Source organism: Pocillopora verrucosa, chromosome 2 (assembly GCF_036669915.1).
Source record: "Pocillopora verrucosa isolate sample1 chromosome 2, ASM3666991v2, whole genome shotgun sequence".
NCBI classification, from domain to species: Eukaryota; Metazoa; Cnidaria; class Anthozoa; order Scleractinia; family Pocilloporidae; genus Pocillopora; species Pocillopora verrucosa.
Genome location: NC_089313.1, coordinates 15,197,530 through 15,221,024, shown reverse-complemented (window position 1 = coordinate 15,221,024; position 23,495 = coordinate 15,197,530). Strand labels below are relative to the sequence as shown.

General features: G+C 39.5%; 2 protein-coding genes across 7 annotated transcripts in view; both read right to left on the bottom strand.

Moving 5' to 3' along the window:
- LOC131798524 (uncharacterized) overlaps window positions 1-23,495 on the bottom strand; it is a 30,715-nt gene that overhangs the window by 1,136 nt on the left and 6,084 nt on the right. For 2 of the 6 annotated variants that reach the window (XR_010716718.1, XR_010716723.1), the window contains exons 6-9: window positions 12,637-13,044; window positions 11,329-11,386; window positions 8,040-8,305; window positions 7,257-7,321 (exon numbers count right to left, since the gene is read on the bottom strand). The gene's annotated coding sequence lies outside the window, so the exon portion shown is untranslated. Of the gene's footprint in view, window positions 1-6,514; window positions 6,589-6,824; window positions 7,085-7,256; window positions 7,322-7,908; window positions 8,306-11,328; window positions 11,387-12,636; window positions 13,045-23,495 lie in introns of those variants that run through there. The other 4 variants (XR_010716721.1, XR_010716722.1, XR_010716720.1 and 1 more) reach the window with 4 other exon arrangements.
- LOC131769959 (tripartite motif-containing protein 3-like) lies at window positions 19,550-22,464 on the bottom strand. Its single transcript, XM_059085712.2, has one exon. It carries the CDS (start codon window positions 22,355-22,357, stop codon window positions 20,048-20,050), a length of 2,310 nt encoding a protein of 769 aa, XP_058941695.2. The 5' UTR covers window positions 22,358-22,464; the 3' UTR covers window positions 19,550-20,047.

Here is a 23,495-nt window from a genome sequence, read left to right as displayed (position 1 = left end):
TTTAATGAATGTAACCGAAGAAGTTACAATTCATAGACCCAACGTTTCGACACTCCTGTCTAGTGCCTTCATCAGGGGTGATCTAAACGCTGCAACAAGAGGTCCTTTTATATGATCACTAATTAGCGGCCTTCGAAGGCTGAGGAGAGGAAATATGTTTCCAATGTCCTAAAGGCAAATGGCTATACAAAAACTTTTCTCCGTAACTGCCAAAAACCAGTTACAAATAGTAACGCTCTTGATGAAAGGGAACCAGCGACTGGTTTTGCTGTTATTCCTTACATACAGGGTGTTACTGAACCCATCAAGAGAATTTTGAATAGCCACAACGTTAAAGTTGCTCAAAAACCTTTTCAGACTTTGGGGCATATTTTCGCCAAACCTAAGGATCCTGTCACGAAAGAACAACGAACCGACGCCATTTATTCTATTCCTTGCAATGACTGTGATAACGAATACATCGGACAGACCAAACGCCAGTTTGGTACACGGTTAAAGGAGCACCAAAAAGCGGTCTTTCTTTGCAAAAAGGAAAATTCAGCTTTATCGGAGCATACTTGCCTAACCAACCATACAATTGGGTGGGATAATTCTAAAATTATCACTACTAATCGGCGTTACCACCAGCGCCTTTGTTTGGAGGCTTGGCACATTAACTCCGCCCACGCTCCTTTAAATCGTGACGATGGCGGTCTGCTTCCTGACGCCTATTTACACCTCGTCAGAAAAAAGGCCGCTAATTAGTGATCATATAAAAGGACCTCTTGTTGCAGCGTTTAGATCACCCCTGATGAAGGCACTAGACAGGAGTGTCGAAACGTTGGGTCTATGAATTGTAACTTCTTCGGTTACATTCATTAAATCTGCAAACCAGTGTAGCTTCAAACTATGTCTGATTGTCCACCTGGTTGCCGTGTGAACTTTAATATAATTTTGAAAAGTATTCCGCCAAACAAAGTAGCATCTTTAGTGCTCTTAGCAATTGAATTTTCTTCTGTCGCGTAGGTAAGGAGTCTGACTGAGAGAATTACAGAGATTTGTGGAAGAAATTCAGCTACACTTTCTTCCTTTGTTTCCTTTTATTGTCATTCATCATTGTACCACCTTAAACTGATGGCCAAAATTCTCTGTAAAGAGTTCAACGACAGGGCGGATCACCGACCTATAATTTTCTTAGTCAACATGAAAAGTCTTCTCGTGACATCCTGCAGAGCCATGATTATGCAGTTGAAAGACGAGGAAATAATCAATCAAATGCTTCCCTCTTCATGGTTTGAACTACTTCCGTCAATAAAATTCCATTTTCTCAGGTCTATTTGGATACAAAGATCGACCAATTAGCTTCACTAGATTAACCGGTTCTAGTATCCTTTAAGCATGTGGCGCATTAATTAAAAAGAAATCATTTGTATATGTCCATAATAAAACGTGAAATCGAATTGAGTCGTGTCCTCTTATCACAGGTCAATCCGAGGTGGTGTATACGAGGTAAAAACGGGTAAAATTACGTGAAATACGAGCTGTAAGATGAAAGGGGGACGCAGCATGGGAACTAGTGATGAAAATCAAAAGATTGTAGGTATCTATTTATAAAATTTTGATGAAATAGGGATAAGCAAAAAGATAGAGCAATTAAAGTGCTACACTTGCGACCCGGTAAACCCGAATTCGAATTCTAGGCCACGACTGTAAAGAGCCAATTGATTTGTCTGTTGATTTTATTAAACCTGGTTTCGTATCACTGATTCGATCAGCTCTTCTAGCCTTGGTGCTGTAAAATGCTACACAGGGTATAGAAATGCTGTGCTGAACTTTTCGTTTTTGATCGTCAACCTTTTTCTGCACTCGCGACAATAGAATTATTATCTCCATTATCTCAAGCTTCCGGCGAATTTAACGAAGAAAAGAAAGTTAGAGAAATTTTACGCATGATTCACACAACTGGATCAGTCAAGCTTCTTAAAAATCACTGGCAGCAGGTGAATTCAAACTGCCTGGATATTGGCTCAGAAACTTAACCAAAGATATAGGCCTCAATTGACAACACAACTGTAATGGTGAGCCACGCTGCCCAGTCACTCTACTCCGTCATGACTGGAGAAATCAATAAAACATAGCCAATTGATTTGTCCAAAATCAAGTCTCCTGTCAGTTTCAACAAGGACTGTTTGGTAAAAGGCCTCAATATGCCTGGGTCATTCCCGTGGGGAATAAGGTCACGTATTGCATTACAGTCCCAGTTGTCTCTCGAGTGTCCCACTTATGTCCTATATGGTGTGCGGAGTTGGTATTTGCCCCAAACTATCAACAGAAATTAGTTGTGGTGAAATCATTATTAATTTACAAAATTTGACACAACACATTCCATTTGCAGTTGTGTTTGCGTTTGTATTTGCATCGCTTGTTTGAACTAGGCTTGAGAAGCTATGTCCTTGTGAGTTACTAAAGACCCTTATACTGACTAGCTCATTCGATAAAAAAAGTAATTGCTTTTTGACACTTAACAACTTTCCTTGATTACAAGTAATGAGCTGTAAGTAAGTTTCTGAAATTAAAGAATAGTGTTGTAAATAAACCTAAATCAATTAAAAAACTGTATTGGAAAGCAAAACTACAGCTTTATCAAGAATATTTTTCAGTAAAGCAATCAATAACAAAAACCTATCGAATAAAGATTGATTTGGCGATGGGAGTTTTTGAAAGAAAATTACAAATGAAAACTTGCCATTTTAGGCTCATCAGCAATGGCAACAAACAGAGGAACGTTTTTCCTGCTACCTTCAACAAAGACAGCCATTTACACTATTGTAAGGAAAAAAAAAACAGAAAAATCACAACAAGGAGAAACAGAATTTCCGTGGCACCTAATTTTCTTTAAGAAGAGCAAATAAAAACTACTTAGGAAATGGGTTTTAATGTAATTGTTTTTAATAAGGATATCGGGGTTGCAGATCGATACCATATTAGGAGTAACAAAGCCTTTTAGTGTCAATGCATGATCGCACTTGTTAATTTTCACAATTTTTATATGAGCCCTTTAAAGCCTCAAGTCATTAAAATGGCGAAATTGGGGAATGTCAAGTACCATAAAAGTTTCGTCGAAGCTCTTAAGAGTAGCTGTTCCACAGATATTCCATTCATCACTGACGTCAACATTTCAGAATATGATACCTTTGGGCAAAAATAGGATCTATCCATTTGAAGTCTCCCGTTCTGTAGGTCAAAAAATCACTTTCTAGCTTAAAAAGATGAGAGCACGGTTGTTATCAATCCGAATCCCTGTCATTTTTATGGCAAGCCTTTTCTCTGTTCAAATGCACATGTTACGATTTTCCTTAGTATTTCAAAATTACATTGCAGTCTGATCTGTTTACAGAGGAGGATTTCTTCCTCACAAAAACTGTTCATGATGACATAAGTTGCACTACGACCTGCAACGCAAATAACCACTGTCATTCTGTGCTGTTTGACAAAATTCAAAAAAGTGTTCTTTACTGAAAGCCAAAAGAATCCTGCAACGTCATGGTACAGATGAATCTGGTGATACCAGAAAGATAGTTCTGGAAAAGTAAGGTCAAAGTATACAGGTTTGTGACGTTGACGACCCGTGATCATCTCCTAAAATTGTAACAGCGAGTGTACAATCTTAGTTCAAGTAAAATATTTTCAATAACAGTATCTCAGTCATATACCAAGTAAGTACAGAATACGATATTTCATAGGAGCCGACTAAGTTGAAAGAAAGCTTCCACAGGCAAGAGTCGTCAAGATTTGTACGGTGAGGTCTACAAAGGCAAATGAACAGAAATTTAAGAATTGCTGTACTCTAGAAAAGAAGTCTGCCTTTGGCAGTCGTAACAAAACAAAACCAAAGGACAAAACGTGTACACTTGCATTAGAGCGGGCGGTAACCGCTTCCAACTAGCGAGGGGAATCACCAAAACACTTTCGTTTTTCACATGGGATCAGTACAACAATTATCGACCGATTGCTACATTCGTGTAGGTGGCCAATTTGACGATCCAAGAGCACGATTCATCTAGTAATTCTTCAGCTAACAAAGGTAAGGTGCTCTAAAATGCTGCTGGAAGTAATTAGTAAAAAGATGTGATGAATACCAGAAACAAAAACCAACAATGGCCCTGTCTAGGTGATCTTTTATGCAAACCCATTCCTTTTCCAACGAAGTTGAGGTAGGAGGCGCAGAAGAAATACAGATCGATTGAGATTATGTAGGAAGTGGAACCATGGTCAAGTGCCTTACTTTTCAGCTCAGTTTCAGCAGTTTTATAATCTCATCTCCGTGAGATGTCCTAGGAACGGAAAAATTGGCTGAAAAAGTTTGTAGTGCTTGTTGTTTGTAGTAAGAAAGACATATTCAGTTTCAAGCTCCATGCATATTTGTCAGTTTTCCCCGCGTTTTAAGTCTGGATTGTATTCGATTTCACTGTGGTTAGCAGTCGTAATTTTGGATCAATATCAGTATCTGGGCAACTGCCCATCTACCCCTCCCCTAACCCAACAACAATCAATTGATAACAATTTAGGGCTAACAAGTTAGGGCTACCAAGTTAGGGTTAACAAGTTAGGGTTAATGTTGGGTTAGGGGAGGGGTAGGTGGGCAGTTGCCCAGATACTGATATTGATCCGTAATTTTACCTTGCACGTCTCTACCTGTATTGACTGAAATTCACCGGAAAATTGACGAAATAGCTTCTACACAAGAAGTTGAAAAACGTTATTTAAAAAGCAAAGCTGTATTTAATTTCGTTGTTTGTGGAAGCGAAGTCTTGCTCTTCTGCCTTGCGCTTCGGTTGCTTCGCACTTCGACACTTATCCGCTGGATAGCGATTTATCCGTTGGATAACATTATCTGCCCTACGAACATCTGGGTTTTAAAACTTATACCCAATCAAAGTGAAATAAGAGCTTTACGTCCATGCGTTTTAATTTAATAAAGTGCAAAATAACGTGAGAAATCTCCTAATGCGACCTTGATGTAAATAAATTTAAAAAATTTAAATATGTTCCCTTTATGCTCTGGTAGCCCTTTAATGAATTAAGTACAAAACTGTCTTCGAAGTTATGCAATCGGCAGCAACGTCCCATCACATCCCATTATAAGATGCAGTTGTATGAGATGGGAATTGCAAAAACAATGATAAAAAAGAGCTTAGCAATGCTTGGCCAATCAGAGCTGGAAATCAAAGCCAGTAACCCTTCCCTAACCACAGAAAAAGATATACATAATTTGTATGGAATCCAAGGTCATCTGAGATGTGCTTATGATACATCAAATGTGCTTGTGAAATGTATATTTCACGCCGGGTGTTGTTTGAGATTGATACTTATTAGTGTAAGTATATTCCCCTGACTATCGTGGTAAAGATTGACACTCAAAAAAGAATAAAACCTTTCAACTCTTGTTAAGTGGTTCATCACAATGCCTTTTAGTGTTGCTTGAGAGGGTCTTAAGCGCAATTGCAGTTTTTCATATCTTGTTGAACAGATTTGTCAGCTTCAATTCATTAAAATGGCAAATTTGGGGATCATCAATTAAGAAAAATAGGTAATTCGACAGCCCTCAGGAAGATCATTGAAACACATAAGATACTTTAAGTCACAGGTGCAGCAATCCAATCCATTCATATGATATTTCTCGCCTGCTGGATCGAAGAAAATTTTTCAAGTTTTAAAAGTAACAAAAATGTTGATCTCCATCCGATTCCAGTTTATTTTTTGGGCGAGCCTTTATTCTGTTCAAATGCACATGTTTCGATCTTCTTATTTCAAAATTTCATCACAGTCTGATATGAAAACAAAAGAAGATTTCTTCTTCACAAAAACCGTGCAAGATGAGACAAGTTGCGCTTCGACATGCAATGCTAATACCCATTGTCATTCTGCGCTGTTTGACAGGATTTCAAAGAAGTGTTCTCTACTGAGAGCAAAAGAGCACTTTCAGAGTCAGGACACCGTTGAGCCAAGAGAGAAAATACTTCTGGAAAAGGTGAGCTGAAAGTTTGCATTATTTTCGTGTAATCACCTGCAAATTCTAACATCGTTTACATCCAGCTGAGTGAGATGAAATCGCAGATCGCCACCATTTCGGAACAAGTTACAGCTTTAAGGCACTTCATACATTTTCTACATAAAAAAACAACGTATCTATATAGAAATAGAGAAAAATCAAGATAAAATACTGTAACTTGAGTAGAATCGCATTAGATAATAAAAACGTATGTTGTGAAGATTCTGCCTTCACGTTTGTAATTGAAATTATGGTATAAGGCAGTTTGGCAATCATTTTTCTTTGAAAAATAATATCTCTGTCTCTCGCTCATGGTTTAAAGGCAAAAAAATAAAAACTGTGGCACGGCTGTAAGTGTAACTGGCTTGAGCGACAGCTGCCACAAGCATTGAGATCATGGAAAATGAACAGCTTCATTTCATCAGAAGCAAACAGATTATATTTGAGAAACAATATCATCCATTTTTCTCAGGAAAAAAATAATAACCCGGCTCCTGTATTCATGTAGGCGGCCATTGTTGCGAACACCAAGCATGGGTCATCCGATAATTCTGCCGCTAACGAGAGTAATGGGAACACAACTGCTGTTAGAGGTAAGAGGGGACATAAGACGACTACCGGTAACTAGGTCAATAAAGGGGGTACTTTTCTAAAGAAACTGTGGTGCTGCGTCGGTGGAGGAGTATAACAGATAACTTGACTTCATGATGCAAATTGGCCACCGTAAAGAGTTTCAAAGCTGACGTTTTTAGCGTAAGTCCTTCGTCAGAGCGATTCGCTCCATACAATTCCTCCATTAGTTCTAACGAAGGGCTAATGCCCGAAACGTCAGCTTTGCAACTCTTTACGGTGGCCAATTTACATTATCAACTCATTTGATAGAAGAACCAAATTACCTAGGGAAATAACGGTCCTAATTAATCAGAATCCTTCTTTTCAGCTCTCCTCAGGTCAGGTTTAAGGAAGTGGTTGAAGGAAAAAAATACAGAACAGTATCGATCAAGGAGAGGGTGTACAGTCAAGTGCCTCGCTTTCCAGATTATTTTTGGCGGTCTGATGATTATATAAAAAAAAGAGACATAAGAAAGACTTAATTGACAATTGATTAACCTTGTCGCCTCATTTCATTCTCTGTTATCCTCTCCCTTCGTCAAGTACAAATTTAATTTCATCAGTAGATGAAAATCAATATTCGACAATTTTTACTGCGAAACAGATCACTAACCTTCTATTTTCTTTGCTTGCATAAAAGGTCAAAACGTCAATGTCTGGAAGTCTTGTCATGACATCCTGCAAAGAAATAGGTATACATTAAAAAAAAAAAAAACATTCATATAAGCATCTAAGTGAAAAATAAGAAAGGCCCCGCAAGTGTCCCTGTAATGGTCTCGGTTACCAAAACAATTAGAGCCACTCCCCTTCCACCCACCCCCTCCCCACCCTTTCGATTTACCTGCGGAGGAAGGGAGGGGGGGAGGGAGTTACGTTACACTTCTTAGAAACCTTTGTGAACTCTCTCCCTGATCATTTAGTCATTTCGAGTCCAGGTCCATGAATCAAGCAAAGTTCTAAACGGGTTTCATTTAGAATTTGTTTTCAACTGAAAAAAATTACAACGTATAACAAATGCATTTCCTATCATTACAGCTCGAGCCCAAGTGAGCGTTACAACATAACACTCGGTAATATCACGTGGGAGACAAGGTGTTCTATGAGAGGCATTCCCGGATGCGGAAATGGAACCTGGGAACTACTTATGAGAATCAAAGGTCCAAGGGTAGTTAAGTCATGGATTAATCACTTTGAAGAAATGTTAGTGTTTGTATTGAATCATTGTGACAATGAGTGTTTTGTGTTCTTACGGAAAAATTTCGTACCCGTTATAGAGTACTTTCAGATATAATTCTCCTCACTGGACCAGCCAAGCTTCCTATGGATCAATAGAAAACGGATACGAACTCAAAACTCCCGGATATTGGCTCAGAAATTTCACCAAGATATGTGTCACCTTTGGGGCAGAGCCTGACAAAACTATTCTGGTGAACTACACTGCGGAGTCGCTTTACTCCGCTCTGCACCAGGGGATTAAGATGACTCGGCCAATAGGTTCTTCTCACATCGCGACTCCATCCGGTATCGACAAAAGTTGCCTGGTTCCAGGTCTCAACATGCAAGGCCCACCGTCATGGGAGATCATGTCACGAGTTGGATTGGAGTCCATATCGTCTCCAAACTGCTCCTTGCCATATTTAGTGCGTGGTGTTGGTTTTCACTCTGAAATCAGTTGTGGTGATATGATCATAAGCAAAAACAATAATCCACCCCCCCAGTATTCGCTACAAACGTCTCCTTCTCTTTGTAGAATCTACATTCAGTAAATGTAACATCTCAAGCAATAAGAGCTACAGAAAGCAGTGCTGTAAAGTTACATTCAATCGTAGTCTAAGATCGAATGTGGTATGTATTAAAGACATCCAACAGCACGTTGTGATACTGTGATCTAAATAGTCAATTAAGAATTTGTTATGAGAAAAGGTTAAAAGAAAATCTAGGAGAACAGTGACATGGTTTCTTTAGTAAATCTCACCGCGAGTTCTTTTTATTAAACAGTTTTCTTTGTGACGCACTAATTCAGTTCCTTTCCCTGCTCGAGAGGAGTGCGAAATGTGCACGTGGTATTTCATCCCATAACGTCACTCAGAGGAGATTTACATATCATGAGCAAATTAAGTTATATGGCTAAAAATCGTGCACATCTAGCTCTGCCACATGCTTTGTGCGTCTCTTGTGTTTCCTGATTTTATAGAGACGGTACTAGGAAAAGTTAATTCAATACAATTTAAGATGGACCTTTCATCTTTGTCTTCTCCTAAATATAGCCCGGTGTTAAGCTTATACCTGTTTGGTTATCTAGATTTTCATATGCCAGTCCTTGCCAATTATAATTGAGCTCAATAAGTGGGTCTACTTTAATTTAAAATTTCAACGCTAAACTTTGTGCTCTGAAAACGTTGAAAAAAACTTAGCTATATGGAGTCATACAAATTTCGTCTCCCTTGTGGTAGGATATGGGTTTGCATTCAGTTCTGAAGTAGAAAAATGTCAAGAAAAAAAACCAAATTGAGTTCGCACAGAAAACCCGAGTACAACCCACATATTAAATTCAGAGCCCAAATGCATAGTACAGAGTCCTTAACAGGCTGCTCCTTTCCGGGATCGATTTGTTTCACCAAATCAGGCAGAGTCTCTTTCTCTATCAGGCACGCCAAAGCCAGCTGGTTTTTACGCAACGGCGGAAATATGCGTCTATAGAATATTGCTATAAACAATTTTGGGCACTAGAATACAAGAAATGGTATCAGTGACTGCTATTCTGGAGTTGATTCATGACTCTGGAGATCTAAGTGAGGTTTAAGAACATCGCAACGACCTCGTGTTTGAAGTTTGTGAAAAGCATCATTGTAAATGATACACTTTATTATTTCAACCAGTTCTGCGATTATTAAAATGTAAATTCTTGCTAAACACGTGCTAATGTAACCGCCTTGACAGCCCTTTTGTGATTCTTAAACGATACCTGAGGAGAAGCGAGCTGACACACAACCTCTCCCCTCCTCTGACCTATGTTCAAGGATTACTTTAAAACTTGGGTTACCATGTATCCGTTCATCCGAATCCATATTGTTATCTTTGCAAGCCTTCATTTTGTTCATACTCACACGTCTGGATCATCTTTTTTCAAAATTTTCCTTAAAAAAGATTTACACACCGAGAAAGATGTCTTCATCACAAAAAGCGTTCGCGATGGGTTTCATTGCGCCCTCACCTGTAACACCAATTCAGAGTGTCATTTTGCGGTGTTTGACAAAGATTTGAAGAAGTGTTCTTTACTGAAAGAGAACGCAAAACTGAACCACCAAATCACTCATGGGTCCGAGACCGAAAGCGAGAGGAAACTATTTCTAGAAAAGGTACGTTTTTTGTAGCTTAATCTATCATGCACGAAACGTTGTCAATATTTCTGCAAAAAGTAATCTTTGTTCAAAATGGAAAGTTTTTGTTCACAAGTAAACGTCTTGATGAAAACTTATTGGCAATATACCTAAGCAAATAAACTTTAGCGAAAATTGTCGAGGAAAACAAACTAAAGAAGGATTCATCTCAAATCCTATACAATTTCCCATGACAAGTATCCTCCCCAAGTGTCCCAATTCAGGTTTCAGCCTTGACAATTTTGCTTCGACAAGTCCTGCGATCCGCTATTAGACAAAGGTAACGAATATAGATTTTTCTGCACTCACCAACTAGTGGTTCACAAGGGCAAATAGACCGCCGTGACGAATCAAAAAGAAAACAGAGGTTTCGAGCTCAAGTTTAGAGTTTCGACATCGGGCTCATAGCCTCAGCTTTTCAAAATTTGTAATGGTGGTCTATCTACTATTTTTTCAATTTCTGACTGATAGTAAACAAAGAATTATTGAAGGAAATTCGTTAATGTACACGCAGCTGTCACTCAGTTTAGCTCGCTTAACCCTTTAACTCCCATGAATGACCAAGACAGAATTTCTCCTTACAATATCAAGAGAGTATCAAGCAGACAACTGAGTAACGAGAGCAAGGAAAAAATATCAATCACGGGATTATTAGTTAATCCATTACCAAATGCTCCGAACTAACATCACAAGAATTATATGGCAGACAATTACGAGAATTACCCATGAGGTCTTGGGGGATTAAAGGGTTAAAGGGTGCAGAATCAGAGTTTTAATCAGGAAAAAAATAGGGTGAGGAAAGCAGCTCGTAGATTCCATAACCCATTCCATTAGGAAGCCCACATGGTAAATGGTTGAAATTGTAATATGGTTTTTTGCAACAAATGGAAAAATAGTGGTATGGTTTTCTTTGGGATAGGTGGCCACGTCGTCAAAAAGCAAACCTGGTTTACACACTGAGTCAAACGGTGACGAGGGAAAGGATAAAACAGGTAATTGACAACGGCAACGAACATTTTGACAGCTAAATGCGCCTAATTTTTTGAAGAAAAAATTGACGGCATCGATCTTTGTAAGACAAACGGAAAAATGTATCCGTTTCAATCTATACTCATTTTTCACATCCGATTCCCATTATCCACTTAGATCAGAAGAGCAGCCGAAAGTTACTTAACTATTTATCAAGGCGGTCTGACAAAACTGAAAAGCATGCATTTTTAAAAGTCAAATTGTCACCATCTTTAAAGTGAAGATTCCTTCACTGAACTGAGACGTTTTATACCAATCATACATTCAGTTACTTACCCACGTTTTAATTGCAAAAGGTCAAATGAACACCACACCAACCTCCTGTGCTGACATCCTAAAAAGAAACAGGTATTTGTTACTTGCAACAGCATCTAATAAATAAATGCCACTGAAACTTATCTTTTGAAAGAAAGGAACAGCCCCATTCCTATTATAGCGGACGCAATACACATTAACTCTATTATCATCAGAGATCGGACATGACTTACTTCCAATTATGAAAACGATGCTTCAATTTCGCTTTTGTTATTTCCGTCGTATATCGGCCTATCAATATCCAGATAATGGGAAGGAAAATAGACTCTATCTACTTTCGTTAAATTTGGTGTATTAGGTCTTTATATACATTAACATAACGCATGTGGCCTCGATCCTCACACGTGCAATGGTAACTGCTTCCTTTCTCGACTGTTTGCCCAATGGATCGTGAATTAAACAATTGATGTAAATTCGACGAGGGTTCGTTTTCGTTACATTCCCCTAAGAATAATCACGATCTATCACGGTTTTGTTTTTCTTTTTACGATCTATTTTACGGTTTTTGTGGATTAATAATGAAACTCTCTGAAGTCGAATCTGTAGCGAAATATGATCTCAATGTCATTTCCTGCCACCACAGCTCAAGCCACGGGGGCCTTTACAGCATGACAATTGGTAACATCACGTGGAAGACACGGTGTAGGATGAAAAGTATTCCTGGATGCGGAAGGGGACCATGGGAATTAATAATAAGGATCAAAGGCAGAAAGGTATGCCGGATTTTTTAACTAATGTTGGTGAAATAGTTGATTAAGTAATCATTCAGTGTTTCAACAAATCCAAATGAGGCTTTAACTGCGGAATCTGGCTATCTCGAATTGTTCGGGATTCGGGATTACACAGGAAAGGTATCGCCGGTTACCAGAAGCGCCAAAAAGTTGCCCCAAGTTTGAGAAATCCGGAATTCAATTATAAAGATAAGAAATTGCAGGACCCTGAACCGGCCTTAAATCTAAGTGATTCACTTTGATGGAGCAGTTTTTCCTTGGATATCTTGGCTTATGATTTGTGTCTTCGTGGCAGAATTTTGGTCATCGGTCAGAATGTCAAATGACGCGCAGAGTTTCGCCTTAGCGGGGCAGTTTTTTGTTTAAATATCCTGAATTATCAAAAACATGTCGGTGTGTCTTCGTGTAAAAGTTTAGGTAAGGAACCAACATTTTTTTTATCAAATCCGTCGGAATGTGGAATGTGGAATGACACGTAGAGTTACATTTAAGAGTTTTCCGCCTGAGCAGAGGATACAATTGACATCATCCATTTCACCTTTTAGAGCAAGTTTTTTTTATAGTTCCAACGAATGGACAAGCCAAGCTCCTTATGGAAAAACAGACTTAAGAGGTGAACTCAAACTGCCTGGATATTGGCTCCGTAATTCCACCAAGATATGTGTGACCATCACCATGGGAACCTGTATGCCCCAAACTACACAGCTATTTTGTTGGATTACCCTGCACAGTCTCTTTACTGCGCCCTTCACAGAGGAATTAATGTGACATGGCCAGCGGATTTGTCCAACATCACGACTCAACCCAATATCAACAAACGTTGCTTAGTGAAAGGCCTCAACACGCTTGGACCACACCCATGGCAGATCAAGTCACGCGTTGGATTGGTATCCCAGTCCTCCCCGGAGTGCTCCTTACCATATCTGGTGCGTGGTCTTGGTATCAGCTATAAAGACAGAAAGCCAATAACATGCGGTGATATCATTATTAAAAATCAAATGACCTTTGAAACATATCCAGGTTTCTGCAGAATATACATACAGTAGCAATAAACATTCTCAACCTGGTCTCGGCTTTTGTGGAGTAATTAAAATGTTCGTTTATATCAAGTATCCTTGATCGTTTTCATATCGCACACTTTCAAACAACGTTTTCTATTTTAATACTAAGCCAACTGCACATTTAACATCCCGGCCCACCATTAAAAAGAAAAAAAAGACCATGGACCTTCTTAAAGTTTTCGGATGAATTTGAGTGTATTTTGAAAAATCCTCTTATTTCATTGCTGTCAACATAATAAAGCTTGCTACGTATCTGACAGATCTTCAGCCTATTGAAGAACTGCTCAACTGTCGAATGATGGAAAAAATTAAATGCATTTGCTGGTTGCATTTATTGCTCTATTCCAAAAAGTCAAGTAAAAATTAATTTTTTATTGACACAACAGCTGCTTCGACATTTACTCAAGTCTCTTTAGATGGAAATATTATTTGAATTTATTTCCGCAAGTTCATTTCTTCTGTTCCAGTTTTCAAATCATCCAACAAATGGCACTTCTTGAGCGCCCAAATGCAGGCTGCAAAGACATTCATTAGTCACACCTACGTTTTACAATGGATATGAGACTTTCTTTTTCACACAATCTACATAAGGCGATATTGAAGATTAAAATTCGAGTCCTTAAAACAATAAATTCATCATATTAAGTTCGTGCGGTGCCTATACTTAAGGTATAACTATAGTACCATGAAAATATATTACTCGTGCTACCATATATCAGCCCAATATCTTATTCACACACACAGCCAAAGCCCAGACACTCAGACAAACAGACAGATAGACGCCCTGAAAACCAGACAGACGAAAAAACAAACAAACAGCCTGACAAAAGAAATGACCGTCTGGCCGGCCCGACTGAGCTGATTTATTGTACTGCTTTTTTGATAGCTAACTTCGACGATTAATGCTGATATTCAGAACCAATCTACCTTTATTTTGTCTCTTTAGCTTCTCGCTTGAGCATGCGTTTTGAAAAAAGAAGGCTGACTCACGGCTTACACGTATTATGCAAACCAGCAGAAAGACGCAAAAGTTCAGTGGTATCGTGCCATGAATAAAACCATCTGCTAAGCAACGCCATTCAAATGCCCCCGCTCAAAATATATATGCTGTCTTCCCATTTTATCTGGGCTGCGTCCATTTTGTACCGGAGCCCACAAAGAATGCGAACGCGTGGACCCTTCTAATAGGGAGATCCTGTGGGGGGAGGAGGGGGAGGGGGGGTAAAAGAATAGAGGGGTGAGGTCATTTCGCCTCTTCTTCATTCGAGAATGGTTCTATAACACACAAGTTTCCAAAGGGAAGCCAGACCTAATCAAAATTCGTTATTTGCAATCGTTAAAGTCTCCCTTCATTAGCAATCCTGTTTACTCTAAGTGTGATCAAATGAGTGTGTAAACATATGGCCACTAAACTCCTTGGAGCATGCTATTCTTGACGATACATATGACAAAAATATCAATGAAAAATAAAATGGCCATTGTATTTACATTTACCGGCTTAAACACAAGGGAAAGTTGAGATGAGAAAAGGGCTCAAAATTTTTTATAATTATCTTTAACCTTTTCCATTGCTTGCATCAGGCCCTACGTAAACAAGTATAGAGCGTTGCCAATATCTTCGTAAATTAAAGTCAACAATACGCAATGATACGTCGAGTTACTGTTTGCATAGCCGGTATAATGAATATTTCGGCATATTTTTTTTTCAGCATCACTTCGAGCTCATTTTGAAAGTCCCGTTTAAAACTGAGAATGTCATTTTTGATCCGAATTCAAGTCATCTTTTTGGTGGCAGCTCCGTGCGTCCAAATACACTTGTTTCGGTCATCCTACTTCAAAATTTCACCTCAAACAGATACGCTTACGGAGCAAGACATTTCTACTGTCGAGCACGCTCATGATGAATATAGTTGCGCTTCACTGTGCGGCTCTACTAGAAGATGTCGTTATGCAGTGTTTGATGGCATTTCTAAAAAGTGTTCTCTAGTAAGAACAAAGGCCAAACCAAACAGCCAACACGAGCAAGAGACTGAGACCGCATCAGTAATTCTGGAAAAGGTAGAGTGACCATTTCCTACCATGCGATCACCTTTAAAAGATGAATCTTTCTCTGGAGATGTCAGAGTCAATTACTGCAAAAGTTTTTAAGGCTTAATCTACCAACATCACCAACACCATTTCACATTCGTGAATCCTTGCAGAATACGTTCGCTCTGGAGACTTTTCACTTTCATAATTTAATTTATTTTCGAATATGTATATAAAAATACACAGATATTCCTTTGACCCGCAAAAGAAACGTCAGCTTGAGAAACATTTTAAAGTGGCAAAATTACATGAGCGACTCACTTGACTAAACCAATTTATCATGCAGAATACAGAGTGTCTGTTCTAGTTAAATAGCTTAGCTACCAAATGCAAGAGTCTCCGCTCATACTGAACGACTGAGTTGCACTCGAAAACAAAAACCGAAGGTGGAAACGTGCTTATTCTCAAAGGACGGACGTCCAGTTTCTGGAATACATTCGTCATTTTTCGGAAGTTTCTCACATAAATATTATGTTTGCATGACCATTTATACGAGATCGCATTTCCTATTTTCAGGTTAGCAATCCGCACTGTACTTCACCGAACAAGTGCAATTTCCAAGGTAAGCTATCAGCAATAAAAAAACAGTTTCTACAGATTGCGAAAAACTAGCTTATTAAACTAGAAAGCGTGCAACTTTTAGTTCTAAATTTAACGTAACTTATAACTTACTAGCTGTTCACTTGAAGGAGGCTCACCGTCGAAGGTATTCTGGTCAATCGACTATTTTTTAACTTTCTGGTATTTTTAACGAATAAAAACGAAGAATAACAGAGAACTAAGATAATACTGCTACTAGCAGCTATGGTAACACATAATTGAAGTGTTTGCAACCCGCCAAGGGACATAAACAAGTCCATATAATTAACTTGTTATCACTCTGAGAAACCCTCTTTTGCCTTTTTTTTTTTAAATTCTATCAAACCAGCGTCTTGTGGCGACATTCAACTCAAGAACAGGTAGGTGACTAATTACTGTGCGAGATATATAGATTACTTCATGTTGAATCATCCACCATGGACTACGGCTCCACTGACAGGACCAGCTGCAGGAACCATCGAGGTTTTTATGGACGAAGCCTCCGCTTCGGTCGTCAAAGTGGTAGTTGAGCAGTGCGTGAAGCATTGTTGTTTGCGTCGCTCGCGGTGTTGCATGTTGAAGGCTTTGAGCTCAGTATCAATGACATATTCTTCTGTTGCTCTTTAGAAACAGAGCTGTAGTTGTTTACACTTTGCATATTACGCTGACCTGAAAGCTGCGTGATGTGAGTGGGGGGAACTTTGTTGTCGTTAAGTTTCTGTATCATCGTTTTTTTGCGCTGTGGTTCGTGAGTTGTCGCTTCTCGTCGAGTCCAGCTTTGTTTACCATAGTTTTCATTAACGAATTAAATTTGTTTACCCCATTGCACTTGCCTTAAAACAACATCTACAAGAATTCTTTGAATAGTTGATACTAAGATAGAAAGGGGCCCCGATGGTCAGCCTTGAGTTTGGTTTTATCTCGCGATAAATTTTGTAAAAAAACACGGGGTTTCTCTCATCTGGCCCGTCTTGAGTAGCGAAAGCTTTAGGCTTGACTGATCTGATATTTCGAATTTCCGCTCCAGTTCGTGTTTTGGTCTGTCGTTTGGAATATTCAAAACAATCAGTTCCGTCCACATCTCTGATAAGTTGAACATCTCCCCAAGTCATTTGTCGATGCTCGTCGCAGCCTCTCATAGAGCGAAATGAATGGAGTTCATAAACCACAACGTGTTCAACAACGCCTCAGCACTCGTGATTCCAAGCAGGTTTTTCATGTATAGAATGCTGACCTCCTCGTCTGTTATGGTCTCTGCTGCGTTTGGCTTGTTGCCCTTCCCTCCCAGAACTCCAAACCCCTTTTCAAAATGTTAACACAACCAACGACGAAGCTAAGTTTCACGTAAACTGACGGGGCAGAGAGGAGAAGGCGCGAAAAGCCAGTACTTCTGAAAGGTTCTTCGTGATTGGACCAAACGTTTTCTCTACACGTGAAATTGTCTTTTCTCTGATTTGATTGGCTGTAAACAGCTGTGAACTGGGTTTTGAGACAACAGATTTCGAAGTGAAAATCTCAGTACGTATAAAATAAACAATATTTTACATACATTTCCGGTTAAGTCGGGTCTTAATTCCTCTCCAAAAGTCCACATTAGTTTGTAACAAACCCGCAGCCTTCAGGTATTTAGCGGACATGGAGGCTTGCGGAATTTCTAAGCCGCTCAACGCAACATAAGGGCGGTGAAAATTGACAGTTAGATTTTCTGTTCTAGTGGGGCACAGACTGGCAACCCTCATCTGTTTACCTTATAGAGCCAAGAGGTTAAAAAATGTAGTGTATAACAAGTTGCCTTTCATGACATGCAAGTCCTGTAACCAGGAACCACTGAAAAATTTTCTTACATAAACTACATCGCCAAATGAACTCCTCAATGATATATATATCATTGAATTGCACTAGCGTCATGATTAACATTAGGTTTTTCCGAAAAAAGCAGTTTGTTTAGTTAAAATACTTTGCAGGCACATGTGATGATGAAGATGAGCAATAAGTTGTAACTCTACATGGAAAAACAAGAAATGCAATCAAAACTGTGCTCATCAACGAATCACTAATTGAGTCATGTCTCTTAACTCAGAAATCCAGGGTACCCAACTCTTAAAGGCTTTAATAAAATGAAAGTTACTCAAGTCTCCCAAACGCATAAGTTAGTCGCCTGTCGCATCTAAGCTTCGTTAGAGCACAGCCCAGCAATGTAAACTGTGCTTGTATTTGATAGGAGAGATATCCAGGCCCAACAGATAAGACAATTAACCTGAAGTAAGACCTGTTATTATTATTTCTTTATAGTCAAGCCCCTAGCGGATTCTACCACATAACTGTTGGTAATGACACGTGGAGAACAAGATGTAGAATGACCGGTATAGAAGACTGCGGAGAAAGAGCCTGGACACTGGTGATGAAAGTACATAGGACTAAGGTACACTTTTCAAAAGAAACCGCATGATCTGGCGAAAGGAAAAAGTGAATCAGCTTAATAACTTTTCTAGGTTATTACGTAAAACAAGCGATGAAAATTTTATCTCCGTTTTACCTATCAACTCTTTGCTAAAACAATCAGCATTTCCTTGTTCCTGACAAAAGAAAATGCGCATTAATAGGATGCATTTTATTGCAACCAAGAAATTATCAACTTTTGATCTTCTCTTGATTGCAACACATAAGAAATTACTCGACGGTGCGAAATATTTATTTTGAGCAAATGTAGTTGAACTACATTTGTTCAAATGGCATGAACAATGCTTTACGAACGTGCTAAAAAGATAGAGCGAAAAATCATCACAACAACGAAATCGGCTTGGAGTCGACGTTTAATGTTCTTAAGTTCCCATGACAAGGGAGCAGCTCCCAGGAAAAAACAACTTTGTGCGAGAAATGTTTGTCATCAATTTCCTTTCTAGTTAGGATATGAATATATACTCGTGTGAATTTCATCAGCGGCCCGCACTTAACTTAAATACTACTGTACATGTGAGAAATGGTTTTCACGATAATTAGTTCACATTTTAGTCAAAATCTTAAGGACACGATGAGGATCAAGTTGACTCGACTAAAGATTTTTTTCCTTCACTCTCAGAACACGTTTACTTACGATTCTCCTCAGTGGGACAGAAAAACTCCCTACCAAGTGATTGGAGATAGAACAGATTACAAACTTCCTGGATATTGGCTCAATCCTTTCAGAAAACTCTGCGTTTCCATGAAGTTTCAAACAGGAGCCAAGATAAATATGCTCATGAAAGTCAACATCAGTGCAAATTCGCTTTACTCGCTGTTGCACGGGGGTGTTAGCAAAACTTTGACAGGAAGTCCTTTTGTCATCAAACCTTGGACCCCACAAAACATCAACACAAGTTGTTTGGTCCGCGGCTTCAACATCCGGGACACTCAACAGGGGATTATGAAATCACGGATTGGAGTGCAGTCCCAAACCACGAATTGTAACTCGCCTTATATAGTGCGAGGCGTTGGTATTGGTCTGCAGGGATATTCTGATGTGAGTTGTGGTGAAATACATGTGAATAAGGACCTTAGCAAAAAAGTATTCCCAGCTACCTGCGCAGTCTATGTTCAATAACTGATGCGCTTTACACAATTAATTACGTCAACTAGAAAGAAGCCTCAGATAAGCAGTATAAATATTCTTCGGACAACGTAATTAAACCTAGAAGCCCTGAGTGAAACAATGTTTTTAGCAAAGGTATTTAATACTTGAGCAGTGATATGAAAACTTTTGAAGTTGACAATTTTCTTTGAATAATAGAGTTCACTATACTTCGGAGACATACTTTTATTTACATTAATAATTCAACCGCTTAGCGGACCATTGTATGACTAAGTATATCCTAGAGATACATTTCTTTATTCATTTCAACTGAATCTCTTTGAACTTATTCTAGTAACCCTACAGTTTTTATCGAAGATAATTTCTTTGAAATCAAGAGATTATGGATTTTTGTTTGAAATACAACTATAAGAGATAATTTTGACAAGTTTTCACGTGATCGCAACTCTGATGTAAATATGGTTAAAATATCATGACCGACTTAGCAAAAAGCGAATAAATGAGACAGTTCGCTAAGAATCATTTATAATCCATGGTGGTGCAAATAAGTCAATGTATGAGTTCAGAGCCAACATTTCTTGGACACTCAAAACTGAAGTACCATTTGTACTTTTCAACAATAAATCATTGTCTCTGCGGTTTTATTGCGTATTCTAATTAATCAGCGCTTCACTGTTGCTCCTTTGCAGTACCTGCACACGATTATTACAATAATCAGTCACAAATAACCTGCCATTGGATGAGACAACAACATCTTGAGGCTTGTCAAATCGACCCGCCTCTTTGCCCTGACTTCCAAACGCAAAAGCCCTTCCGTCTGTGCTGAATAGCTGGAGACGATGATTCCCACTATCACACACGACAAGATTTTCTTTGCTGTCAATCGCCATTCCTCTCGGGTCCCTTAGCTGACCTTCACCGGAACCCTTCTCGCCAATTTTATACAGGAAGTTACCTCCATTATCGAACACTTCAACACAGTGTGAATCAAAGGTTACGAAGTATTTTTCATGGTGATGAACGATGTAGTAAGGTTTGGCGGAGGATCGACTGGCGAACTCTTTGAGAAGTTTTCCTTGTTGGGAAAATTCTTTGACAGTAGCACTCCCCCAGTCACACACGGTAATTCTGCCCTCGCGCGTCACGCAAACTCCCCACGGGCATTCGAGAATGTCACTTCCGAATGTCTTGATGGTCACGCCACATCGATCGATCACGTGAATCATTTGGTTGTCACTGTCGGATACTATGATGTTTCCTTCAGAATTGAACCCAACTCCCACTGGATTCGTCAAATCCACGCTACCCTCCAGAACTCTACTCTCAAACTGCAATTTCTCTTTGCTCCGTTGACGAAAGATCAGAAGCCGACGATTCCACGAGTCTGCGACGACGACCTCTCCCGAGGAACTGACTGCAAGACCACAAGGCCTTTTGATCTGGAACTTTTCATGAGCAGCGCAGCCGAAATATGAGACAGGTTTATATTGGTCGGGTTTAGAAGCATTTTCCAAGCTTATCCGGCTCGCCTTAAGATACTCTGCGCGAGTAGTCACGTGCACTGTGAACGGGCTTCCTTTGATTGGTTCGCCACGAACCCTTGCGTCGATTTGGTACACACCCGGTTTCAACGGGGTGTAGGAGACGAGGTAACTTCCGTCTTTCCTGTCGTCGATTCTCGCGGGAATCACCGTACCTTTGGTTGATTGAATACGGACCGAAACACGATCGTTCTCAGAGTAACTCGGTTTCTGATCGGAATCTTTCGTTTGAATCGTGAATTCGATTCGTTCGCCGGTTCCTGTGAGAAGTTGGGTCATTTGTTTTCCCTCAGCGATCGAGGTCGCGGGGTCTGTAAAACTCACAAAAATTCGCCCGAGACCTGACTGCGAGAGAGTTTTCTGTACTTCTGGATCTGGAATATAATCAACGTTTATACTTTTCTGTGCATGTGGCTCTGGTTTGGTATTCATGGTTATAAGCTGCTGAAATCGTCTTTTCATCGATCTTTCCATGTCTAAAATCTCGCCCCCGATATCTCTCTCTAGCATTTCATTAGCAAATTCATGAGTTTTTTGCAATTGCCCCATTTGTAATTCAAGCTCCTTCCGCTGTTTAATAATGGAAAGCTGTTGATCTTTATAAACACTCTCTAGTTCAGCTAGCATTTCATCTCCGTGCTTTCGCAATAAAGTGATCAAGTCTTCAATTTTTTTCAACACTTCTTGCCGTGCTGTAATTACCCTCCTTTCCACAGTTTTGTAGCTCTGATCGACTCGCTTTATCTCTCCTCGACATGACAACATTTTGTCCTGCAAACCATCCATGGCATGTAAAATACGCTTCTTACTTTCTCTACTCGCTTGGCTGATCGGCAGTAGTTTGTGGCCCTTATGTGAGGAATTAATACACTTCTCACAAACTTGCCTCTCACAATCCTTGCAGAATTGATCAAGCGCTTCATGCTTATGTCCATCTTCAAGGCACAACAACGGGGCTTGAATTAACACAGGGAGATCTTTCGATGAGAACTCCTTCAGCTCGGCAATGCGGTGAGACTTCATCACTTTTATTCGTGCGTGTACCTCAATACAACCGACACAAACGAGGCATCTACAACCGAAACAATAGGACACCGCAGCTGCTTTTCGATCACAGCTCCCACAAGCTAACTCGGGGTTGTTGTTTCGAATTCTGATCATTTCTTGTAGTCGATTCAGGTAGAGCGGAGAAGGAAGACTCTCAATATTAGATCCTTCCGGCAGCTCGATTTCGGCTCTGCACGAAGGACAACTAGCTCGTTCCACCCCAAGGCTTTCCATCTCGAGCCTTCGGAGGCAACCGCAGCAGATAGAATGTAGACATGGTAAAATCTTTGGATTGTTCAGCGACCCCTTGCAATAATTACAGGTGAACTTTCCTCTGAGATTCAAGAGGAAATCGCTTAATGTTGTCGAGGCCATTATAAGCAATCTACATGCAGTGTTATGTAAATAGTACAGTGGAAAAGCCTTGAGTTTACAAATGGTTCATTTGAATAAGGCGCTATTGGGGGTTTTGCATATCTTGAGTGGTCTATTTTCGACATTCTGGCACCAGTCAAGGTGGTTTTGTTGATAAAAATGGAAACTTAAATGTCCTTAGAAAAATAATATTCCATTGAACGACATTTTACGTAATGAAACAAAACAAAACGAGAACTTCTAATTTTATCACGCCCCAGTCATTACGACAAACGTTCGATATTAGTTAAACTGCCGCGAGGTATTTTACAGCTATAACATTATGAATATTTTACTGTATTTTCCTCGTATATTATCGATTGATTCAGTTTAAAGCCAGTCCCGCTGTCAAATATTTTAGATGATCACTTAAAAGTCGTGTAAAGTAAGAAGCAAATCGTATTTTGATAAGATGTTGAAACATCTCGAATGCCAAGAACGCCTTGGGTGGTCAGCTAACATTGCACTCGAACTAACAGCCATAAACAGTTTTTTTATATTTACAAAAATAATCTATTTTTGGCAGGGCTGAATTTGCGTTTTCTAAACTGGAGCGGCGCCAAGTTGACATTTAACAGACAACATGCTAATCTCTTTCCACTCTTAACGTTCCAGAAATGATTAGCTTTATTGAATTCCGCACACGATTAACCCAAGACAAAACAAAATCTACTTAAATAGCTGGCTTGCTCAAGCGTAAAGTGAAAACAATGAAAAGTGCACTAACGAAGTGCCATTTTTCTCACGGCAAAGATATCGATCAAAAAACAATTAAGGGTGAGATGTTGGACGAGTATTTCCCGTCACGAACATTCATAACCAAGAAATCACGCGAGGTAAACCACGCTTAAAACCGCCATTCCTTTCTTCCAAAAGAAAAACAATAGCCTAAGATTGAATGGTTCTGACAGTAAATGATGTTCACAGTTTTTCAAATCTCCCAGTTTATTATCGATTATCATGAAGAGTGAACCGTGAGGAAACTGGTTGCGAAAAGAGAGCCACCAGTTCAGTGCAAGGGGGTACGGGGGATGGAAAATAATTGCGAGTCAACACCTCCCCCTCAGGTATTTTATCGAGTTCACCGATTGACCTCAAG

Bases quoted from the DNA above. Each gene is read 5' to 3' on its own strand.
- LOC131769959 (XM_059085712.2), bottom strand. From the start codon at position 22,357: ATGGCCTCGACAACATTAAGCGATTTCCTCTTGAATCTCAGAGGAAAG.